General features: G+C 52.2%; 1 protein-coding gene across 2 annotated transcripts in view; it reads right to left on the reverse strand.

The window, feature by feature from the left end:
• Nucleotides 1–23,318, reverse strand: part of ARHGAP39 (Rho GTPase activating protein 39) — a 142,874-nt gene that overhangs the window by 15,836 nt on the left and 103,720 nt on the right. For both annotated transcript variants that reach the window (XM_003903285.3, XM_009213812.3), the window contains exons 4-6: nucleotides 10,767–10,850; nucleotides 2,251–3,613; nucleotides 313–874 (exon numbers count right to left, since the gene is read on the reverse strand). In XM_003903285.3, coding sequence (XP_003903334.1) covers nucleotides 313–874; nucleotides 2,251–3,613; nucleotides 10,767–10,850 — 2,009 coding nt within the window. The remainder of the gene's footprint in view (nucleotides 1–312; nucleotides 875–2,250; nucleotides 3,614–10,766; nucleotides 10,851–23,318) is intronic.

Here is a 23,318-nt window from a genome sequence, read left to right on the forward strand (position 1 = left end):
CTGCCCTCAGCCTCTTCGTGCCTGCCCTTGTCACGGAGCGGGACTGGCCGTGGTGGGCTTGGAGCAGAGTGGATGCGGCCATTGAGGTCCCACGCCCTCGTGTCTGCCAGGGCTCCGGAGCTCTTCGCCTCAGTGCTAGGTGGGGCTCCAGAAAGAGGCCACACAGGGTGTGGGGTGTTTCGGGAGGTGTGTGTCAAGCCACGGCCCTGTGTGGACGGCTGCCAGGGACTTCACCAGCTGCCACCCAGCACAGTAGGAGCCCTCTCCACTGCCCTTACCTGAGCTGGAGGCAGAGCCCGTGCATGGCCTTACCTTTGGTGTCATTGACGGGGTCCATGTGTCGGTAGATGTAGCCTTCCAGGTAGGAGTGGAACTTGGGAGTGGGCGGGAAAAAGGCTAGGCAGATGGCCATAAGCTCCCAGCCGCGGGCCAGGCTCTCCAGGCGGAAGTTCTCAGTGGTCTGCCGGCACAGCTGGATGTAGAGCTCGTCCCGCAGGCCCTGCACGCTCCAGCCCTTGGTGGCGACCTCCAGGGCCACGTGCAGCGGGTCGGCCTTGGCCCGCCGATCACCCATGTACATTTGAATCAGCTTGAAGAGCTCGCAGGCCTCCTTCTTCACGTGCCGGTCGCTCGTCACGATCATGGGCTTCTTGATGGACTCACTGCTCCAGGCCAGCATGTTGGCGATGGACACCTTCCGCCGGAAGAGGCCCTGAGTGTGCTTGTTGAAGTGCTTGGAGGCCCAGTTCTCGATGTCCGTCTCCGAGGAGGGCTTGCGCAGCGTGAAGGTGGGGAAGACGCAGCTGGCGCTGGGAATGCCGCTGCGGCTCTGCCGGCTGCTCTCAAACTGGGCACAGGCACCGAGGTCCTCAGACTGAGAAGGACAAATGGGGCTGGGCTGTTAGGGGGTGGAGGAGGGCCAGGCAGTTGGGCTCACTGGGCCACAGTCCCCAGAAGTGTGAGCTGGGGCCCCACCAGAGCCAGTCAGGTGAGAGGCCTGCCCTGCTCACCACAAGGCTGCCTGAGGGGGAGGCCCAGGGGAGCCCAGCCTGTCCACAGATGCGGCTGGGGCTCTGGAACCCTGTACTGCCAAGGTGTGGCAAGGCAGCCTGCTGATGGGTGACCCAGGTGACCTGGCTGAGGGTGAAGCAGGAGGAAGGGGAGCATCCGCTGGCATCCCCAGGGGGCTGACCTTACTCTGCCACCCCCTGAGAAGTGTCAGTGCCCTTGTTCAGGCATGGAAGGCTGCAGTTCACACCAGGTAAAAGCGCTGTCTGGTTCCCAATCCCTTCACTGCTGTGACCCCAGGCCCTTCCTCCAGCCTTCACCCCAGGCCAACCTCCAGGAGGCCCCTCCCTGCCTGCTGCTCTGAGAGGACCCTGGTCCACGCACCCTGGGCATCTCTGCCCTCTTGTCCTCCTGCATCTTGAGCAGTGGACAAAAGCACAGCCTGGAAGGTGTTCTGAGGTCTCCATCCTGGAGACTATGGAGACCACCCAGGCTCTCAAGGCCTCCCCACCCCAGGAAGCTCCCTGGGTTCCTCCTCCACCCTCCTGGGTCCTCAGACGCTAGGCCTGCCCTCTGCCTCACCCTGTGAGGCAGAGGCTTCCTGTGTCTGCAGCCAACCAGTGTGAAAGGCCAGGGTCAGGAGATGAGAACAAGGACGGAGATGCTGGACAGAGGTGCACGTGGCCTCCACGGGATCTGGCCTCCTTCAGCTCCAGGAGCCAGGTGGGGAACGTGCCAGAGGCCCCAGGCTGGGTGCAACATCCCTGAATTCCTGGGGCCTCTGACCCCTCAGCAGTTCTTCCTACCCGAGGGAACCTCGGAGACTGGCTTTGAGAAACACCAGGGAGCCCCCGACACCCTGGCTGCCCGCTCCTTAGGAGCCCCGGCCACGGCTCTGGTGGCCACCACCCTCCCAGTCTGCTGAGGCTGCCTCTGTTCTGTTGCTGGAGTCAGGGTGTGGCCTCCAGCTCCCAGGTGCCCCCAGGATGAGGAAGGCACTGCCAGGGAACCCCCAGCAGCCCACACCCCACGGCGGCCTCCTCATGGACTCCCGGCTCAGCTGTGACAGCCTGCTGGAGTGCTCAGGGCCCCGGAGACACAGGGCTTCAGAACTCTGCGTGCTGTGTACACGCCCTGGACGCCAGGTCTCCTGTGCCCGGCCCATGGGGCCCACTCTGACTGCGCTGGCCCCAGGCCTTAGCCCCAGGCCCTCAGGCTCAGCTCCACCCGCAGGGCCCTCACCTGTGAGGGGTGGAGGTAGGGCTCTGGCGAGGCCAGGTTGGTCTGCACTGAGACGCTCTTCTCCAGTAGGATCTGGGGGAAGCCGAGCTTCTCGAAGGTACCCCTCCTCCAGTGCTTGTTCTCCTGCTGGGCCAGCGCCTCGTCCTCGCTGAAGGCCCGCACCACCGGCCCGGGCATGGGCAGTGGCAGGGCGCCGTCGCTCTCGTAGCCAGAGCCGTCCTGCTGGGAGTCCCAGCTGCTCCTCTGCTTCATGTGGAAATGGGCCTGCTGTGCCTCCCAGGCCAGCCGAGCCTGTGCCAGGAAGGGCTCGGCCGCGCCCCGCGCCCCGTCGGCCTCACCTTCCGCTCGCTTCACAGGAGCGAGGCTGGTCCCGCACGGGGGCTGTTCCTCCGCCAGGGGCTGCTCCACAAGCAGGTCCCCGGGGCCCTCGGTGGGGGTGGCGCTGGTGGCTTGGCACAGAGAGGGCTTTCTGCTCTTTCGCTTGCGCGTGCCCGGGGAGTAGCCTGTGGAGGACAGGGTGTCCTGCTGGCTGGACCAGGACATGGCGTCCTCCTGGGCCTGTGGCAGCGGCGTGGGCGGCTGGCTGTGCCGCAGCTCAGGTCCCTCCATGGTGCTGTAGTCTCCGGACTTGACGCCCAGGCGCTGGTCCCTCAGCAGGCAGGGGCTGGGCTGCAGGGAGTAGGAACCCCCGCCGGGGTTGGGCGCGTACTTGTGCCGCGGGCCGGCGCGCAGCTTGGGGCTGGAGCCCGCCTGCTCCACATAGACCAGCTGCCGCACGTACTCCTTGCCGGCCGGACTGTACTCCAGGCTCAGGAAGCGCTCGGGGCACTTCTGCTTGGTGAGCACCAGCTGCTGGCAGGGCGAGGGGGGACCCTGCTTGTTGGGCTGGAGGAACGGCCGGGGCTTGCGGCCCGGGGACCGCTGGGGAGAGCCGGCCTGGTAGCCCCCGCCAGCCTCGAACTGCACGTCCATGGGGGGCTCATCGTAGATGGGGGCCTGGTACTCCACTGGGGGCTCCTCGTAGAGCGGGGGCTCATAGCCATAGCGCGGGGAAGAGGGCTGCGAGTCCCCGGAGGGCTTTCGGGGCTGGGCCAGCAGCGGGGAGCTGCTCCCGGGGAGCTCGGCCCTCTTCAGGAAGGGTGAAGGCCTCCTCTCTGGGAAGAAGATGGTGCCGTCAGCCTCCGGGGCGAAGGTCTGCAGGCTGGGCGAGTGCTGGCTGCCGGAGGGTCTGCGCGAGCGGACCCCAGGCGGGCCGTCTGGGGCGTAGCCATTGCCCTGGGCGGCGAGAAAGCTGGGCTCGCGGTCAGCGACCTTGATGAGCATGCGCTCTTTGGCGCCCAAGTTCCACCGCAGCGAGGAGGTCCTGCGTGGGGGGTGGACGGGCACAGGTGACTGCCTGCCTGCGGCTCCCACGAACCCTCTGTTGTACGCTTTCCTCACTGGGGCCCTGTGCCCTGGAGCCCCTCACACCTGCCCTGGCCCAGCCCTCACAGCCCTCCCTCTGGGCCTCTCCTGGAGCTGCCGCCCATGACCAGGCGTCTGTCTGCTCTGATCCCAGCCCCTGACCGGGCACAGAGCTGCTTCTGTAACTACAACAGGGGGCGGCCTTACCGCGGCCCTTACTGTGGATGCTGTGCAAGTGTCCTCCGAGCTGCCTGGGCCGCCAGGCAGGCTCCTGGGCCCTGTGTTCCTGCTGAACGGTGGCGTTGGACCTGTCCCAGCGGTCCAGGTGAGCCCAGCAGGAGCAGGGCACACCACCAGCATCCCACACACCACCAGCATCCCACGGCCCCATTTTCCAACTGGTGCTCCACCCCTGGAGGCCCAAGGTCAGCACTGGTCCTGTGTCCACAGCCATGCCTGCCATGCAGGGTGCTGGACCCAGGATGCTGCCAGGGAGAGATGAGGGGCCCCTCTACAACCTTCCATCTCCTGGAGGCCACTTGGGTGTGGTTCTCTATTTGGGATGCATAGCACTTTGTACACCTGGGGCCTGACGTCTTCTACAATTTCCAAATGTTACTTTTACCCCGTTTCCTCTCTCCTCTCTTCTGGAAATCCAACTGTACTCTTTCTTACTGTACACCACGTGGTTTGGTTTTGGTTTTTTGAGACAGAGTCTCGCTCTGCTGCTGAGCTGGAGTGCAGTGGCACAGTCTTGCCTCACTGCAACCTCCACCTCCCAAGTTCAAGTGATTCTCCTGCCTCAGCCTCCCGAGTAGCTGGGAGGCATGTGCCAACACACCCAGTTAATTTTTGTATTTTTAGTAGAGAGATGGGGCTTCATCATGTTGGCCAGGCTGGTCTCGAACTCCTAACCTTGTGATCCGCCCACCTCGGCCTCCCAAAGTGCTGGGATTACAGGCGTGAGCCACCTCGCCCAGCCCCGCGTGGTTTTCATGCGTGTTCTGCAGCAGTTTCCATTGCTTGGCAGCTCCACACTTCAGAATATTTTCTTCTCAGCTGCCTTCCAGTTTACTACTTTTCTATTTAGCTACGTTTAATCTGCTCTTAAACGGACTGTCTTAGTCCATTCAGGCTTCTATAACAAAATACTACAAACGAGAGCTTAAAAATAGGGAATGGCTGGGAACGGTGGCTCACGTCTGTAATCCAAAGACTTTGGGAAGCTGAGGCAGGAGGATCACTTGAGTCCAGGGGTTCAAGACCAGCCCAGGCAACAGAGCAAGTCCCCATTTCTATAAAAACAAAAACCAATTAGCTGAATATGGTGGTGTGCTCCTGTAGTCCCAGCTACTCAGGAAGCTGGGGCGGGAGGATCGCTTAAGCTCAGGGAGGCCAAAGCTGCAGTGAGCCATGATTGCACCACTGCTCTCCAGCCTGGGTGACAGAGTGAGACCCTGTCTAAAAAAAAATAAATAAATAAAAATAAAAAGAGGCCGGGCGCGGTGGCTCAAGCCTGTAATCCCAGCACTTTGGGAGGCCGAGGCGGGTGGATCACGAGGTCAGGAGATCGAGACCATCCTGGCTAACATGGTGAAACCCCGTCTCTACTAAAAATACAAAAAACTAGCCGGGCGTGGTGGTGGGCGCCTGTAGTCCCAGCTACTCGGAGGCTGAGGCAGGAGAATGGCGTGAACCCGGGAGGCGGAGCTTGCAGTGAGCCGAGATCGCGCCACTGCACTCCAGCCTGGGTGACACAGCGCGAGACTCCATCTCAAAAAAAAAAAATAAATAAAAAATAAAAATAAAAAATAAAAAGAGCCCCAGGAATTTGGCCAGGCATGCTGGCTCACATCTGTAATTCCAGCACTTGGGGAGGCTGAGGTGGGAGGATCACTTGAAGCCAGGAGTTTGAGACCAGCCTGGGCAACACAGTGAGACCCCATCTCTAAAACAAACAACAAAAAAAGTAGAAAACCCACACATTTTACAAGCCAGTTGTGTCCCTCTGATTGATGTGGGGTCTTTCTGGACAAGGCCACATTCTCCATTGCCTGGGGGGTTGCTGAGGCAAGACCAGGAAGACATGGCACGCCCTGACCTGCTGGCCGGGCGGCAACCTGCTCCAGAACACTGGGCTGTGCGCCTGCTCAGCATGGCCACACCACCCAGGCGAGAAGTCAGGGCAGCAGCCAGGGGCAGAGTGCAGGTGCCTGTTCCTGGGATTTCTGCTCATGGCTGCTGGAAGCTGCTCCCAACCTGACATCAGGGGCTAGTGAGGCAGAGTGGATGGTGGCAGCCAGTATGGCAGGGGCCACCAAACCCTGAGGGCCAGCTGTGGTGTCAACCCCTCCATGGCCTGGGGACACTGAGGGGTGAAGGGCTCCAGAGTTTGGGAGATCTGGGGTTGAACTCCAGTCTGTTGCTCTGTGGCTGCAAAAGCTCAGATTTCACTTAATATCTTTCTGCCTCAGTTTCCTTCTCAGTTATGATGAAGATTCAACAAAACAATGTGCATGTAGTAAGGCCCTGAGCTCAGCACTGACACAGAAAACCCTTGGTAAATGTGAACCATCAGTTTCGCGTATCTGTGACTCTTTTTACCACTTAACAGATACTGCCTTAGGCCTGGGCCAGGCCTAGGGAAGGGCTGGCACACGGTCCCAGCACAGGGTGCCCTGCTGTGTCCCCAGGGAGGCGCCTTTCTGCTGTCCGTCTAGGGTTGCTGAGGGAGGATGGGGGGCTGGCAGGCGGCCGGAGGGTGGGGTAAGTGTGATGGGAGGTGAGGGCACGGGAAAGGCTTGCTGGTCAGATGCCACACTCTATCCCAGGAACGGACAGGGGTTCTGCCCAGTTGGGGCAGAGATGAAGAAAGGTAAGAAGGCCAGAGGACCTGCCCCCATGCTGATGATCCCACCTGGCCAGGGGAGGAGGCTGGCACTGCCACGCGTGTGTGCCAAGCACCTCCTCAATGCAGGCCGAGGCCTGTGCCGAGCACCGGAGTCGCAGATGGGGAAGCCCCGAGAGACCCAGACACTCTCCCCAGGCCATGCAGCACAGACCCAGTGGCAGCTAGGTGAGGACCATGCCCCATGGTGCCCAGAGTGTCTCTTAAGAGGTCTCTCGCTCTGCCCCACCCACCCTTCTGCCATCTAGGCAGCTCCGCTCTCTCCCTGGGGCAGCTCCTGAGCCTGCGTTTCCCCAACCCCATTGCCTGGCCCTTCTCCTCAGCTCCCCCAAATCACATCCAGTCTCCAGGCCCCACCGACTGTAATTCTCACCCCTAGTTGGCTGAGCTTGTCCTGGGCCCCCGGGGAGCACTGAACAGCACCCATGGCTCAGCTGCCCCTGCTGGGCTTCCTCCTGGGCAATGTCTGCCCTTTCAGCCCGTCCGGCCTCCCTGACGGGCCTTCACAGCCCCTCTTCCTGAGCCCAGCTCGTTCCCATGTCTCTGGGGCAACTGGAACCCCAGGCCTCTCTCTCCTCCCCCTTCTCTAACCTGTCCTTCTCCTCCTCACCCTCCCTGCCATAACTCTCTGTAGGGCAGGGGCACCAGTGCAGAAAGACCATCTCCCCCATCTCTCAATAAAACAGAAATCAAACATCACAACACAGGTTGTTCAGTGGACACTTCCAAACTGCAAGGGAAGTTGGAAAATCTTAAGAGCGGTCGTGGCCTCTGAAAATGCTGAAGTCAGGCGGGCAGGGCAGACTCAGTGACAGAGGACAGGATGACACTCAGGGCCCTGAGGGCTGTTTCTCCCAGAGCCTATTTTTGGAGGAAGAATTGGGAGTGCTGCACATAAACCAAAGCAGAAACAAAACCACAGCCAGAAGCGCTTCCCTGTTGCTTTCGCTTCTACGAAACAGCTGCTGTGCATGCAAAGCCTGGATGGAGCTGGGAGAAGTGGGCAGCGGCAGCAGCCGACAGGCTCCCAACCCAATGCTGCAGGTTTCCGAGGAAAACACTCCGCCAAAGTTCCTGAGTCCAGACACAGTTATACTCACACAGAACAAGAAACCATACGTCTGAAATTCTGCTTGAAAAACAACTTCACTCCTCCAGGCCCGGGGTCCCCTGTGACCTCACACTCATCTGTGTGCCCTCTGGGCGTGACCCTGCCAGGCTGCCTGCCAGGGCAACCCCACTGCTATCCCTGCTGTTCTGGGTGTGGTCTCTTGATAGCCTGAGTGCTGGTATCAAGCTGGTGGGACTTTTCTGTTTTTTCCTATCTCAGTATGCGGAGAACACCAGAAGCAACGTGCTTTTACCAGGCTGAGGTAATAGTACACCTTCGCTGCAACTCAGGGCTGGGTTAGCTCCCTGGCTTTTGTTTATAATTTCTTTTTCCTGAGTGAACTGCGTCCATATAATTTATTTCACAGGGACTTTATTTCTTGCCATCTCACATGGCATCACACTGGTCCATTATGCTGACGGCAACTTGTGAAAGGAAGCACCAGGCATGCTCTGGGGGCAGAGTGGGGCTTCCAAGGCCTCCTGAGCCCAGCAGGCCTGGCTGGCTCTCATCTGTTCTGCTCTCAGCCCCTGTGGGGCTGGCATGGGGCTGGACGCCAGCTCTCCTCCCACGTCCCAGAAGCACCCGCGTGGCTGTGGCACTCACACCTAGGCCTCCAGCATGTCCAGAGGGAAGCCTCACTCCTGACGGGAGCCCAGGTTGGCTGAGGGCGGCATCTCTTACCAGCGGCCACAGTGGAACCCTGGCACACTCAACATTCCACCCCAGGAGATGCTGGCACGGTCTGTAATTGTGCCCAGCTTGCTGCATGGCAGGCCCTCTCACTGACTCCCCAAGGAAGATAAGTTCCCTCCTTCCAGAAGCCCTAGATCACAGGAAGGACTGGCTTGGCAGATTCCACTGGGTGCCTGCTCTCAACCAATCTACAAGTGCCAATCTGGCAAGCGTGAGTCCCACATCCATGTATCATGAGAACACACAGAGCATGCAGGTTTCAGCAAAAAAGGACTGAGAACGTCTCAGGACAGGGTCTGGCTATCCACTTCCCAGCCCTGCTCCACCTTTCCAGCTAAACATGCATATATCACCCCAGGGCACTGCCGCCCCAGACATGCATGCATCACCCCAGGGTGCGGAAATCCCCCCGAGGCAGTGCCCTGCTGCTGCACACCGGCAGGCCTCCCTCATCCCCCCGTGGACCCAGTGTCTTCTTCTTCCAGACACCACTGAACCTCTGTCCCAAGGTCTCAGTGACAGGACGACAGCAACAGGGGAGGGGCACGAGGAGGTGGCCAAGCTGCCTGGTGTGGAGCAGCCCCCAACTAGGTCACTGGAGGAGGCCAGGCTGCCACCACCACACTGGCCAAGGGCCAGGGATCGCCCTCAGGGATGCACAGCACTACTCACAGCAAACGATGGGCTGGGCCGCCCAATGCAGTGGCAAGGCCTCTGCTCCCTGCCAGGTCCAGAGGGAGCCCAATGCCCCACACAGAGCTCTATGTGGGCTGTCTCCTCCCAACCATTAGTTTACGGCCCAGAGGTGCAGCTGCTGGCCCTGTGTCAGGGGGGCCTGGCCAGCACATGGACACACTCGTGGTCTGAACAGAGATCTTCATCAGGCTGAATCGCCAGCCAGGTGAAAGGTGCCAGCCTCTGAGAGGGGCCAAAGGCACAGCAGAGGCAGAAGACACAGGAAGCGCAGCCACTGGAGGGTTGCGAGCACTGTGGACCTCCAGGAGGATCCTTGGACCTTCGTGGAGACCAACACCTGGTATGTCAGCTCGTGGGGCCAGAGTTGGCTCCATGGGACTGAAGGAGGCTGAGCCACCAGAATGGCCTGGCAGGTGTGAGGAGCAGGATGCTGGGGCGGGGTTAGCTCAGCAACCCATCCCCACTCCTGACATCCCCAGAGAGGCCAGAAGGTCCTCCTCACCTCACCTGGGACACCTGCTTCCCTGAAAGCTCTGTGGGAGCTGCAGATGAGCTCAGGGATACTGCCAGTGAGTCAGACTCTTGATTCTGGGTAGAATGGTGCCCTGGTGATGGCAGAGCTGAGGCGGTGCCTGGCAAACAAAGACCAGGTGGGCCCGTCCATCATGAAGGATGCAGTCGTGCTGGTCTGCTAAGCACATGCTGGGTCTGCAGGAAGCCCCAAGGCTGGTGACCAGAGCCAGGACCTGACCTGCCACAGTGGGGGTGGGTCTTCCACTACGAGCTCTGTCACTTTGCACTGACCACTGAGTTAGCTGCCCAGATCCATCTCACTGATGAGGAAACGGAAGCTCAGGAAGGCTATAAAACCTGTCCTCCATCCAATAGACACACTGCTGGGACCAGGGCAGGCTCTAAATCCCTGCCGCAACCCTAATGTTCAACAAACACAAACGTAAGAAACAAACCGTCACCACTTCCAAGCTCCAGCCGTTCAATCGTCTGTGCAAAATGCCAGAGCCCCCTTGGGTCCTCCATTTCCTCCCCAGCACCACAGTGCTCCTGGGTGGTCTGTGCTGCGGACACCCACCCCCCTACAGAAACAGCAGCTGGCCCTGGCCCTGCATCTCCCGCAGCCAACTGGTCATCACTCGGCCAAGGAGGAGAAATCCAGGTGCCTGCCCCTGCCTGGACATCCTGGGAGGTGGAGGGAGCGCCCTGCCCGCCCAGTGTGAAGGCAGTAGGTCTTGAGGGGAGTCTCCAGAACCTTCCAGCAGTCTGTGAGGCTGACCCAGGACTACTGGAAGCCAAAGCCCACCTCTCCACTGTGACTAGCGCCAACCTTCCAGAAGGGCCTGGCAAGTACTTTGGCACGTGTGGCCTGAGCTGCCAGGGGTGGACCTAACTGAGGACCCTCCAGCGCTTTGCCGCTCCACCAGCAGGAGGGAAGCCCCTCAGGCTCCAGGCTGCCTAAGCTAGGCAGAGACAACGTTCCTAGACAGGGGCTGCCAATGGGCCTGGGGCAACTCTAAGGGGCTTCTGCCCAGGCCCCTGGCACTGTGGCCTCTACGGCCTTTCCAGCTCTGGCCCTGTGGTGTTGCTGCTATGCGCCACACACCTCCCGCTCGCAGTGAACCTGGCTCGCTGAGGAGCCCACCCTCCCATCAGCAAACAGGGCCACGCCTGAGACACGGGTTCTACCTGTAGTGAAGAAGCTGGCCGTCCGCACTGTAATCCCGGTAAATCTCATAGTCCTTCTCAAGGAACACGCCTGGTGGTGAAGAACTGAAATACAGTAAAATGAAAGAGACATGAATGTAAGTGCAATCATTTAAAAATACCATAACCAGCCTCTCCCTGACTTAAGAATGTGGCACTGCCACCTCAATTTCCTAGAAATAACCTGGTTCCTGCCCACAGGCTGGATTCTTCATCTTCTGCCCTGAGTCCACCTCCTTCCAGCAGGGACACACCACTGTGGCCCATCCAGAGGCCGGGGGCGCCTGGGACACCTGGATTTCAGAAGCTTGAACCACTGGAGCTAGGGCTGCTGTTCTAAGGGCACAGAGATGGGGTTAGTGAGAATCACAGCTTCAGCCAGACATAAAAAGATGACCTGGGAAGGAAGTTTGGTTAGAAATACCCTTGGAGACTGTGACTGCTGAAGGTCAGGGTCTGGAACATAACAAATATCTGTGAAATGAATGGCTGAGTAGGCGATTATCCCGACAGATATTCACAGGTATGTGATCAAACCAGTAAGTATTTATGATTTAAAACAACTCTCAGTAGTCCAGAAGTAGAAGAAAATTTACTTAATCTGATTAAGAATATCCAAATTGGCCGGGCGCGGTGGCTCAAGCCTGTAATCCCAGCACTTTGGGAGGCCGAGACGGGCGGATCACGAGGTCAGGCGATCGAGACCATCCTGGCTAACACGATGAAACCCCGTCTCTACTAAAAGATACAAAAAACTAGCCGGGCGTGGTGGCGGGCGCCTGTAGTCCCAGCTACTCCGGAGGCTGAGGCAGGAGAATGGCGTGAACCCGGGAGGCGGAGCTTGCAGTGAGGCGAGATCCGGCCACTGCAATCCAGCCTGGGCGACAGAGTGAGACTCCGTCTCAAAAAAAAAAAAAAAGAATATCCAAATTAAACTCAAGGCCCTCAGCGTATTCAGTGGCAAAAGGCTGAGAGCAAACCCATGAAAGTCAGGGCAAGAATTATTTATCCTTACCACCATTGTTTAATACAGTATTGGAAGTGCTAGGCAATGCATTTGGACAAGAAAAAAAAAAACCCATAAAAGATTCAAATATTTGAAAGGAAGACATAAAACTGATCATCAGTTGTCAGCCTAGAGGAATTAAAGCAATCGAATGAGCAACGAGCAGCAGTGTGGGGACTTCGCTTACGTGCCACCTGCCATCAGAGGCTGTGCTGTGTGGTGGTGACTGGCTGGAAACCAAGCCCACCTTTATTAAAACAACAAAAGTACTAGGCACAGGTCAGTGAGGAATGTGCTGTATCAATGTGAATGAAACTGTCAAGTCTTGTTGAGACACACAAAGGAAGACCTGAATACATAACAGAGAAACACACTCCTGAATGGGAAAATTCAATAAACATAAAGAGATGACTTCTTTCTAAATTAGTTAATACATTTAATGTTTTTTTTTTTTTTTTTTGGCGGGGGGATGGAGTCTCACTCTCTCATCCTGGCTTGAGTGCAGTGGTGCGATCTTGATTTTGGCTCACTGCAACCTCCATCTCCCAGGTTCAAGCAATTCTCCTGCTTTGGCCTCCCAAGTAGCTGGGACTATAGGCCCCTGCCACCACGCCTGGCTAATTTTTGTGTTTTTATTAGAGACAGGGTTTTGCCATGTTGGTCAGGCTAGTCTCGAACTCCTGACATCAGGTGATCCACCTGCCTTGGCCTCCCAAAGTGCTGGGATTACAGGCGTGAGCCACCACGCCCAGCCATATAATTCTAGTAATAATTTCATTAAGTGGTGACAGTAGGGAGCTGAAGAAAAATTTCCAGCAGGAGTGCTTTCAGAACTTAAGAATGTTTGGTATGTTCATCCCCTACTCTGCTCCCTGCAAAAAGCCCCATGTAAAAATAGCTGAGAAGTAATCCAGAAAGGATTTTTTTTTTGAGGCCGGAGTCTCGGCTCTATCACCCAGGCTGGAGTGCAGTGGCGGGATCTCAGCTCACTGCAAGCTCCGCCTCCCGAGTTCCGCCATTCTCCTGCCTCAGCCTCCTGAGTAGCTGTGACTACAAGCCCGCCACCTTGCCTGGCTAGTTTTTGTATTTTTTTAGTAGAGGCAAGGGGTTTCACGTCAGTATTAGCCAGGATAGTCTCGATCTCCTGACCTCGTGATCCATGCGTCTACGGCCTCCCAAAGTGCTGGGATTACAGGCTTGAGCCACGTGCGGCCGCCAGAAGAGTTATATAAACAGTAATATGGCGGTAGCGGTGGCTCAAGCCTGTAATCAGCACTTTGGGGTGAGGCGAGTAGGATCTGAGTCAGGGAGATCGAGGGCCATCCCAACTAACCGGTGAAAACCCCTCTAAAACTCTACTTTAACCCGGTATGTGGCATCCTCTGTCCCTCAGGAAGGCTGAGCAAATAGCATGGTACAGTAATCGGCCTCCTCCAACCTAGTGGCTAAGCTGTTAAATCTCAAAACAACAAACAAACAAACAAACAAAAAAATAAACAGTAATATAAAGCTACATAATTAGGCTGGGCATGGTGGCTCATGCCTGTAATCCCAGCACTTTGGGAGGCTGAGGTGGTGGGTGGATCACTTGAGGTCAGGAGTTCAAGACCAGTCTGGCCAACATGGCAAAACCTCATCTCTATGAAAAATGCAAAAACTAAGGCCGGGCACGGTAGCTCACACCATAATCCCAGCACTTTGGGAGGCCGAGGTAGGCTGATCACAAGGTCAAGAGTTCGAGACCAGCCTGGCAATATGGTGAAACCCTGTCTCTACTAAAAATATAAAAAATTAGCCAGGTGTGGTGGTGCACACCTGTAGTGCCAGCTACTCGGGAGGCTCAGGCAGGAGAATGGCTTGAACCTGGGAGGCGGAGCTTGCAGTGAGCCGAGATCACTCAACTGCACTCCAGCCTGGGTGACAGAGTGAGACTCTGTCTCAAAAAAAAAAAACAAAAAAAACCCCCAAAACTAGCCAGGTATGGTGATGAATGCCTGTGGTCACCGTATCAGGAGAACTGTTTGAACCTGGGAGGTGGAGGTTTGCAGCGAGCCGAGATCATGCAACCACACTCCAGCCTGGTGACAGAGTGAGACTCCGTCTCAAACAAACAAACCCCAAAACTAGCCGGTACGGTGACACATGCCTGTGGTCACCGTATCAGGAGAATCACTTGAACCCGGGAGGTGGAGGTTTGCAGTGAGCCGAGATCATGCAACTGCACTGCAGCCTGGGTGACGGAGCGACTGTGTCTCAAAAAAAACCAAAAAGCTACATAATTAAAGCAGTGTGGTACTAGTAGACGGATGGATTCTGGAATGCAACAGAAAGCCCAAGTATTGACCCAAATATATACAAGAATTCAGGAGACAGGGATTAAAATTTTTATACACAGCAAGTAGGCTGGAGACCAGTCATGTGTCTGGCGACAGGGACTAGGTAAGCACATTGCTCCTACTGAGAAATATGACGTGGCTGCTGAAATATGGTTGTGGTAAAATATTTTAAAAACCTCAAGGATATATGCCAGAAAATTAATGCAGGTTGATGAACCCTTATCTAAAATGCTTGGGATTTAAATGTTTTGGATTTTGGATTTTTAGGATTTTGGAATATCTACATATACATATACAAAATGAGGTATCTTGGAATAGGACCCAAGTCGAAATACAAAATTCATTTATGTTTCATATATATCTTATCCACACAACCTGAAGGCAATTTTATATAATATGTTTAATAATTTTGTGCATGAAACAAAGTTCTGACTGTCTTTTAACTGCAGGTTAGGTGTGGCATTTTCCACTTGTGGCATCATGTTGACACTCAAAAAGTTCCAGATTATGGAGCATTTTGAATTTTGTGTGCTTGGCCTGTGGTAGACAGTACTAATATCTATTACAAGTGTTTATTTTCTTTTATGTAATTATACATATCTTCTATGACGAAAGTACACTGCTTCTCAAATAAAAAGGTCATTTAAAAAATGTTTTAAAATCAGTTGTATAAACAAATGGCAAAGTGGCCGGGCACAGTGACTCACGCCTGTAATCCCAGCACTTTGGGAGGCCAAGGTGGGGAGATCACTTGAGGTCAAGAGTTCGAGACCAGCCTGACCAACATGGTGAAACCCCGTCTCTACTAAAAATACAATAAATAGCCAGGTGTGGTGGCGGGCGCCTGTAATCCCAGCTACTCGGGAGGCTGAGTCAGGAGAATTGCTTGAACTCAGGAGGCGGAGGTTGCAGTGAGCTGAGATCTTGCCACTGCACTCCAGCCTGGGCAACAGAATGAGACTCCATCTCAAAAACAAAACAAAATAAAAAAACAAGTGGGAAATGTTGAAGTTGGCTGGTGGTCAATATCTTCAAACACGTACTTATGGTACAGAACAAAAAGCCAGAAATATGGAATATGTCTATGTGGAAAACCACACAGGCGAAGACATCTCCACTACTGCTGTATCTGTATCAGCGCATCCCTCCTGCCGTTTCTGACTGGTCACCTGACTGAGGCCCTGCAAGTGAGTCTTCAGTGTCCTGCTCTTGAGGAGCAGTGGAGTGTGGGCTCTTCTGTTACTGAACTAGATGAGTATCGTGTTCCTGAGGCAGTAATGCCGTGGCTGTGCTAGCAGAGCACTCTGTCGACACTACTCCAGCAAGTACTCATCACAAGAGACTCAACTTACACAGTTGTCAGAAACTCTGAAATGAAGCATTTCATCACAGCAGAATTACTTTACAAAAATAAAAATGACCCTTACACTAATGTATGTTCTCACGTGACTCACTCGTCGTTCACTGATGGGAAGTTAATGACCTTGTGTTGATTACAGCATCTAAAACTGTGTCAAGAGATGATAAACTTGCTTAAGACTATTAGCCTTTTGGCAAGAAAAGTTGCTTGAGGAATTGAGGACAGTGAGAGCAACACAACAGCCCTAAGACCCCAGTGGTTTCCGTCACACTCCAGTGGTTTCCGTCGGACTCCAGTGGTTTCCATCGGACTCCAGTGGTTTCCGTCACACTCCAGTGGTTTCTGTCGGACCCCAGTGGTTTCCATCAGACCCCAGTGGTTTCCATCGGACCCCAGTGGTTTCCATCGGACCCCAGTGGTTTCCACCACACTCCAGTGGCTTCCGTCAGACCCCAGTGGTTTCCGTTGGACCCCAGTGGTTCCCACCACACTCCAGTGGTTTCCGTCACACTCCAGTGGTTTCTGTCACACTCCAGTGGTTTCCGTCAGACCCCCGTGGTTTCCGTCACACGCCAGTGGTTTCCATCACACTCCAGGTTTCTATCACACCTGCGGTTTCCCATCACCTCCAGTGGTTTGCATCAGACCCCAGTGGTTTCCATCAGACTCCAGTGGTTTCCATCACACTCCAGTGGTTTCCATCAGCCTCCAGTGGTTTCCATCAGACCCAGTGGTTTCCATCAGACCCCAGTGGTTTCCATCAGACTCCAGTGGTTTCCATCACACTCCAGTGGTTTCCATCAGACTCCAGTGCTTCATCACACCTGGTTTCATCAGACCCAGTGGTTTCCATCAGACCCTAGTGTGGCTTCCACTGTGACTCAGTGGTTTCCATCACACTCCAGTGGTTTCTATCACACTCCAGTGGTTTCTATCACACTCCAGTGGTTTCCATCACCCTCCAGTGGTTTCCATCAGACCCCAGTGGTTTCCATCAGACTCCAAAGTGGTTTCCATCACACTCCAGTGGTTTCCATCAGACTCCAGTGGCTTCCCATCAGCAGTCCCACGCTGTCTCCACCTGTCCTGCTGCAGCCCACCCAGCACGCCTGTTCTGCACCAACAGACCCCAGTGGTTTCCATCAGACTCCAGTGGTTTCCATCACACTCCAGTGGTTTCCATCAGATTCCAGTGGTTTCCATCACACTCTAGTGGTTTCCATCAGACCCCAGTGGTTTCCATCAGACCCCAGTGGTTTCCATCAGACCCTAGTGGTTTCCACTGGACTTCAGTGGTTTTCATCGGACTCACTCCGGTGGTTTCCATAGGACCCCAGTGGTTTCCTTGGCTCTTGATGAGCTGACAGATGTTACTGGTACTGCTGTGTTTGAAGGAGTCAATGTTGAGCTTGAAGTGACCAAAAAATTAGCCTCTATCACTTGCTCTATGTGGAACAACTGGAACACACAGTATTTTCAAATAAGTTGTAAAAATACTAATTTTGTATGACCTGAAGTGGAATCTACTAAGATGAACTACAACTGATCATGCTAAGAATATACATGGATCAGAAAAGGCTTACTTAGACAAACTTACAAAGCATATGAAAACTGAAGATCATATGAAAATATAAGCCTATGTTGATTATGTTATTCATTAGCAGATACTTTGTAAAAAATATTTGCATCTATTAGGAGTTACTGAAACAGTGGCGTCAACATGAACTCCATGCATTCTCATGACTTAGCCATCATTAGTTCCATGAATTTTTGTCAGAAATCGATGATACATATTCTCACATTCCTGAGCACACAAAGTTCAACAGCTTAGCAGTGGCAAAGTTTTACTGTCATTTTTTAGAAAACTCTGGGCCAAGACTAAAATTTTCTTCATGAGAAAAACCTCCCTCAACCACTGTTAAACACTAAAAAGGGCTGGGAATCATGGCTCAGCCCTAAAATCCCAATGCTTTAGGGGGCTGAGTTAAGAGGATCACTTGAGGCGAGGAGTTCAAGACCAGCCTGGCAAGATAGTGAGACCTTATCTCTACAAAAAAAAAAAAAAAAAAAAAAGAAAGAAAAGAAAAGAAAATTAGCTGGGCACAGTGGCATATGCCTATAGTCCTAGCTGCTCTGGAGGAAGATCACTGGAGTCCAGGAGTTCAAGGCTGCAGTGAGCTGTGATTACACCACTGCATTCTAGCATGGGTAACAGCAAGACCTTGTCTCTAAAAAAAATTAACTAATTAAAATAAATAAATGCACAATTAATGACTTTGGAAATTAATTTTTGTTGCAGACTTGACAACATTTCTTAATGAATTCAACCTAACATTACAAAGCAAACGGTGCTTACGTGTGAAACTTATATTGCAGTGAAGTTATTTCGATGACAACTAACGTCTGAATCATAAGTAATGTTGGCTGGGCGCAGTGGCTCACGCCTGTAATCCCAGCATTTTGGGAGCCAGAGGCGGGCGGATCACGAGGTCAGGAGATCTAGACTATCCTAATACAGTGAAAGCTGGTCTCTACTAAAAACACAAAAAATTAGCCAGGTGTGGTGGCAGGAGCCTGTAGTCCCAGCTACTCGGGAGACTGAAGCAGGAGAGTTATGAACCTGGGAGGTGGAGCTTGCAGTGAGCTGAGATGGCGCCACTGCACTCTAGCCTGGGCAACAGAGCGAGACTCTGTCTCAAAAAAAAGAAAAAAAAAAAAGTAATGTCAAGCTGCTTTATCTACTTCCCATGGTGTCTAAAATTAAAACAGAAAGTGAGATTTCCATTCCCACACAAATTTGCAGCAGATATATTTTCTGAGCTCAAAATATAGATCCAGCAGAATTTGATAAATGTCTTCCAAATCATATGCTCATGGACTGATACCAGTATTTGGCAGTATCTATCTGTGTAAAAAGACATTTTTGCAGATGAAGCGTGTAAAATGTCATCACAAATAACAACAGATGAACATCTGCAATTGGTTCTGATAGGAATGCCAACTCCTTTTGGTTTCTCGGAGCAACAGCACCAGCCCCCCGTTGTTCCCTGAGCACACCAAATACTCTTCCTTCTCAGGACGTGGCACTGGTGCTTCCTCTGCTGGGATGGCTTCTCCTCATATATCAAACAACTTTTGCTCACAAGATTTAAGTTCTTGCTCAAAATGCACGGAATCTCTACCAATAACTTGGAGAAGGGGAAAAAAGGGGGAACAATTATAAGAAAACTCAATCAGCTGAATCTAACCCCAAATTGACACAAATGATAGCCATTGAGAAAGACATTAAAAGTTACTAAAGTCCGTATGTTCAAAAAGCTAGAGAAATGACTGAATATGTTAAGTAGAGACATAAAATACACAAAAAAGAACCCAATCAAAGCTTTAGAGATAAGCATTATGATGTCTGAAATGAAAAATACACTGGGGCTGGGCATAGAGGCTCACACCTATAATACGAGCACTCTGAGGGGCTGAGGCGGGAGGACCACTTGAGGCCAGGAGTCTGAGACCAGCCTAGGCAACATAGTGAGATCTCTTAAAAAAAAAAAAAAGTAAAAAATTGGCTAGGCACAGTGACTCTGATCTGTATGGTCCAGGCGGGGCGGATCATCTGAGGTCAGGGAGTTGAGACCAGCCCCTAATATGAGTGAGCCTGTCTCTCCTAAAAAACACAAAAATTAGCCGGGCACGGAAGCATGTGCATGTAATCCTAGCTACTTGGGAGGCTGAGACAGGAGAATCGCTTGAACCTGGGAGGCAGACGTTGCTGTGAGCCGAGATTGCACCATTGCACTTCAGCCCGGGAAACAAGAGTGAAATTCCATCTCAAAAAAAAAAAAATTATATATATATAAATTAGCCCAGTGTGGTAACATGTGCCTGTAGTCTCAGCTACTTGGGAGGCTGAGAGGATTGTCTGGGCCCAGGAGGTTGAGGCTGCAGTGAGCCGAGACTGCATCACTGCATTCCAGCCTGGGCAACAGCAAGGCCTTGCCTCAAAACAAAACAAAATCAAATCCACCACTAGAAAGAAAAAAAAGTTTAGTGAATTTGAAAGCACAACAATAGAAATGATCCAAAATTAAACCTACAAAAAACAAAGAGGAAAAACAAAGAAAAGAGAAAGTGGGATTGAGCGCAGTGGTTCATGCCTGTAATCCCACTACTCAGGGAGGCCAAGGCAGGTGGATCACTTGAGGTCAGGAGTACAAGGTCAGCCTGGGCAATGTGGTGAAACCATGTCTCTACTAAAAATACAAAAATTAGCCAGGTGTGGTGGCGTGTGCCTGTAATCCCAGTCACTCGGGAGGCTGAGGCAGGGAATCGCTTGAACCCAGGAGGTGGAGGTTGCAGTGAGCCGAGATTGTGCCACTGCACTCCAGCCTGGGCGATAGAGCGAGATTTCATCTTTTTTATTTTATTTTATTTATTTTTTATTTTTTTATTTTTTGAGACGGAGTCTCGCTCTGCCGCCCAGGCTGGAGTGCAGTGGCCGGATCTCAGCTCACTGCAAGCTCCGCCTCCCAGGTTCACACCATTCTCCTGCCTCAGCCTCCGGAGTAGCTGGGACTACAGGCACCGCCACCTTGCCCGGCTACTTTTTTTTTTTTTTGTGTTTTTTTTGTAGAGACAGGGTTTCAAATGATGGCAGCCTCAACCTCCTGGGCTCAAGCGATCCTCCCAATCCTCCCACCTCTGCTTCCTGAGTAGCTGGGACCACAAGCTCCCCCACCTCCCCCCCCTGCTTTTTTTTTTTTTTGTATTTTTTTAGTAGAGACGGGGTTTCACCGTGTTAGCCAGGATGGTCTCGATTGCCTGACCTTGTGATCCACCCGTCTCGGCCTCCCACAGTGCTGGGATTACAGGCTTGAGCCACTGAGCCCGGCTGACTCCATCTTAAAAAAGGAAAGAAAAGGAAAGAAAAGAGAAGAGGAAATCATCCCATGGAGTCAGAGAGCTGCAGGACGACTTCAAGTGACCTGAAACGTAACTGGAGTGCTGGGTGGGGGTTTGGGCACACACAGAATCTAAGGAAAGGGCCAGGCACAGTGGCTCACACTTGTCGCACTATGGGAGGCTGAGATGGGAGGATCGCTTGAGCCCAGGAGTTTGACACCAGCCTGGGAAACACAGAGAGACACCATCTCTACAGAAAAAAAAAAAATTTGGCAAGGTATGGAGGTGTGTAAGCTTGTGGTCCCAGCTACTCAGGAAGCAGAGGTGGGAGGATTGGGAGGATCGCTTGAGCCCAGGAGGTTGAGGCTGCCATCATTTGTGATTGTGCCACTGCACTTCAGCCTGGGCTACAGAGCGAGACCCTGCCTTAAAAAAAAAAAAAAAAAAAAAAAAAAAGTTTTGTTTTGGAAGAAAAAAAATGACTGAAAATTTCTCAAACGTGATGAAGACTATAAACTGATAGGTCCAAGAAGCTACATGAACCCCAAGCATAAGAAACATGAAGAAAATGACATAAACGCCTATCTTAAGCAAATTGCTTAAAATGAGCAAAACAGAGAAAATAAAGGAGCTAGAGCCAGGTGTGGTGGCTCACTCCTGTAAATTCAGCACTTTGGGGGCCAAGGCAGGTGGATCGCTTGAGTCCAAGAGTTTGAGACCACCCTGGGCAACATGGTAAAACCCCATCTCTACCAAAAATACAAAAACAAGCTGGGTGTGGTGGTGGGCACCTGTGGTCTCAGGTGCTGAGGTCAGGGGATGGTTTGAGACTGGGAGGCAAAGGGGTGCAATGAGCAGAGATCATGCCATTCCACTCCAGCCTGGGTGACAGAGCCAGACCCTGTCTCAAAAAAACAATGAAATCGGCTGGGTATGGTGGCTCATGCCTGTAATCCCAGCACTTTGGGAGGCCAAGGTGGGCAGATCACTTGAGGTCAGGAGTTTGAGGCCAGCCTAGCCAACATGTTGAAACCCTGGCTCTACTAAAAATAGAAAATTAGCTGGGCATGGTGGTGCATGCCTCTAATCCCAGATACTTGGGAGACTGGGGCAGGAGATTTGCTGGAAACCAGGAGGCAGAGGCTGCAGTGAGCCGAGATCACACCACTGTATCCAGCCTAGGTGACAGAGTAAGACTCCATCTCAAAAAAAAAAAAAGAAAGGAGTTAGAGTTAAAAGACACGTTATGTAAAGAAATACAAAGATAAGAATGACAGCTGATTTCTTGTTAGAAATAATGCAAGCCAGAAGACAATGAAGTGGCAAAAAGAATAAATCTTAACCTACACCCAGCAAAAGTAGCCTTCAAAAATGAAGATGAGGCCAGGCGTGGTGGCTGATGCCTGTAATCCCAGCACTTTGGAAGGCTGAGGTGGGCAGATTAACTGAGGTCAGGAGTTCGAGATCAGCCCGGCCAACATGGTGAAATCCTGTCTTTATCAAAAAAATACAAAAATTAGCAGGGTGTGGTGGTGCACGCCTGTAGTCCCAGCTACTCGGGAGGCTAAGGCAGGAGAATCACATGAACCTGGCGGGCAGCAGTTGCAGTGAGCTGAGATCACACCACTGCACTCCAGCCTGGGCAACAGAGTGAGATTCCGTCTCAAAAAAAAAAAAAAAATGATGGAAGACTTTTTCAAAAACACAAAAGCTAAAAGAAGTCATTACCAGCAGCAGACTTGCACTTCAGTAAATGTTACATGAAGTCCTTGAAGCAGAAAGAAATGCCACCAGATGGACATGAATCTGGATCCACATAAGCAATCAAGAGCACGGGAAACAGGAACTGTGTGGGCTGATGTAGAAATGTTTGCTTAGTATTAAAATCTCTTTAAATGATACCTGACTGTTTAAAGTAAAAATGATAACAATGTATTGAGACATTGATAACATGTAGAAAAGTAACATACTTGACAGCAACAGGACAAAATTGGAGAGAAATGGAGCCTAATAAATGCTGTTAGGTTCTTACATCATTTATGAAGCGGGATAATATCATTTGAAAGTTGATGATGATAAGTTAAGATAAGATAATACATAAACCCTAAAACAATCACTAACAAATAGCAAAGACCATAATTAAGAATCCAACAAAAGGAGATAAACGTGAATTTAAAAATGCTTGATTAATGCAGAAGGAAAAAAAAAAAAAAGAAAAAGGGATTGAGAACAAAAGAGACAACAAACCAAACAGCAAGATGACAGATTTAAGCCTAACCATATACATCATCGCATTGTGTTAATGGTCTAAATCCCCCAATAAACAGGCAGGGATGTTCAGATTGAATAAAAACATGTGACCTAATAATATGATGACTACAAGAAAAATCATAATAAAGACAAAAGAACAGGTAAAAAGTAAAAGGTTGAAAAAAGAAGTACCATGCTAACACGAATCAAAAGAAAGCTGGAGTGCCAATATTAATGTAAGTAGATTTTGGAGCAAAGAATATTTCTAGGAACAAAGAGGGTCAATGATGACGGGATTGATCTGTCAAGAAGACATAATCCTAAATGTTTATGTACCTAACTACAGAGCCTCAAAATACTCCTGGGTATTTTGAGAGAAATAAAAATGTATGTCCAAACAAAGACTTGTACATGAACGTTCACAGCAGTTTTTTTTGTTTGTTTGTTTGGTTTTTTTTGAGACGGAGTCTCGTTCTGTCACCCAGGCAGCTCTGTCACCCAGGCTGGAGTGCAGTGGCCAGATCTCAGCTCACTGCAAGCTCTGCCTCCCGGGTTTACGCCATTCTCCTGCCTCAGCCTCCCAAGTAGCTGGGACTACAGGCGCCGCCACCTCGCCCGGCTAGTTTTTTGTATTTTTTAGTAGAGACAGGGTTTCACCAGGTTAGCCAGGATGGTCTCGATCT

The sequence above is a fragment of the Papio anubis genome, chromosome 8 (genome assembly GCF_008728515.1).
Source record: "Papio anubis isolate 15944 chromosome 8, Panubis1.0, whole genome shotgun sequence".
Lineage (NCBI taxonomy): Eukaryota > Metazoa > Chordata > Mammalia > Primates > Cercopithecidae > Papio > Papio anubis.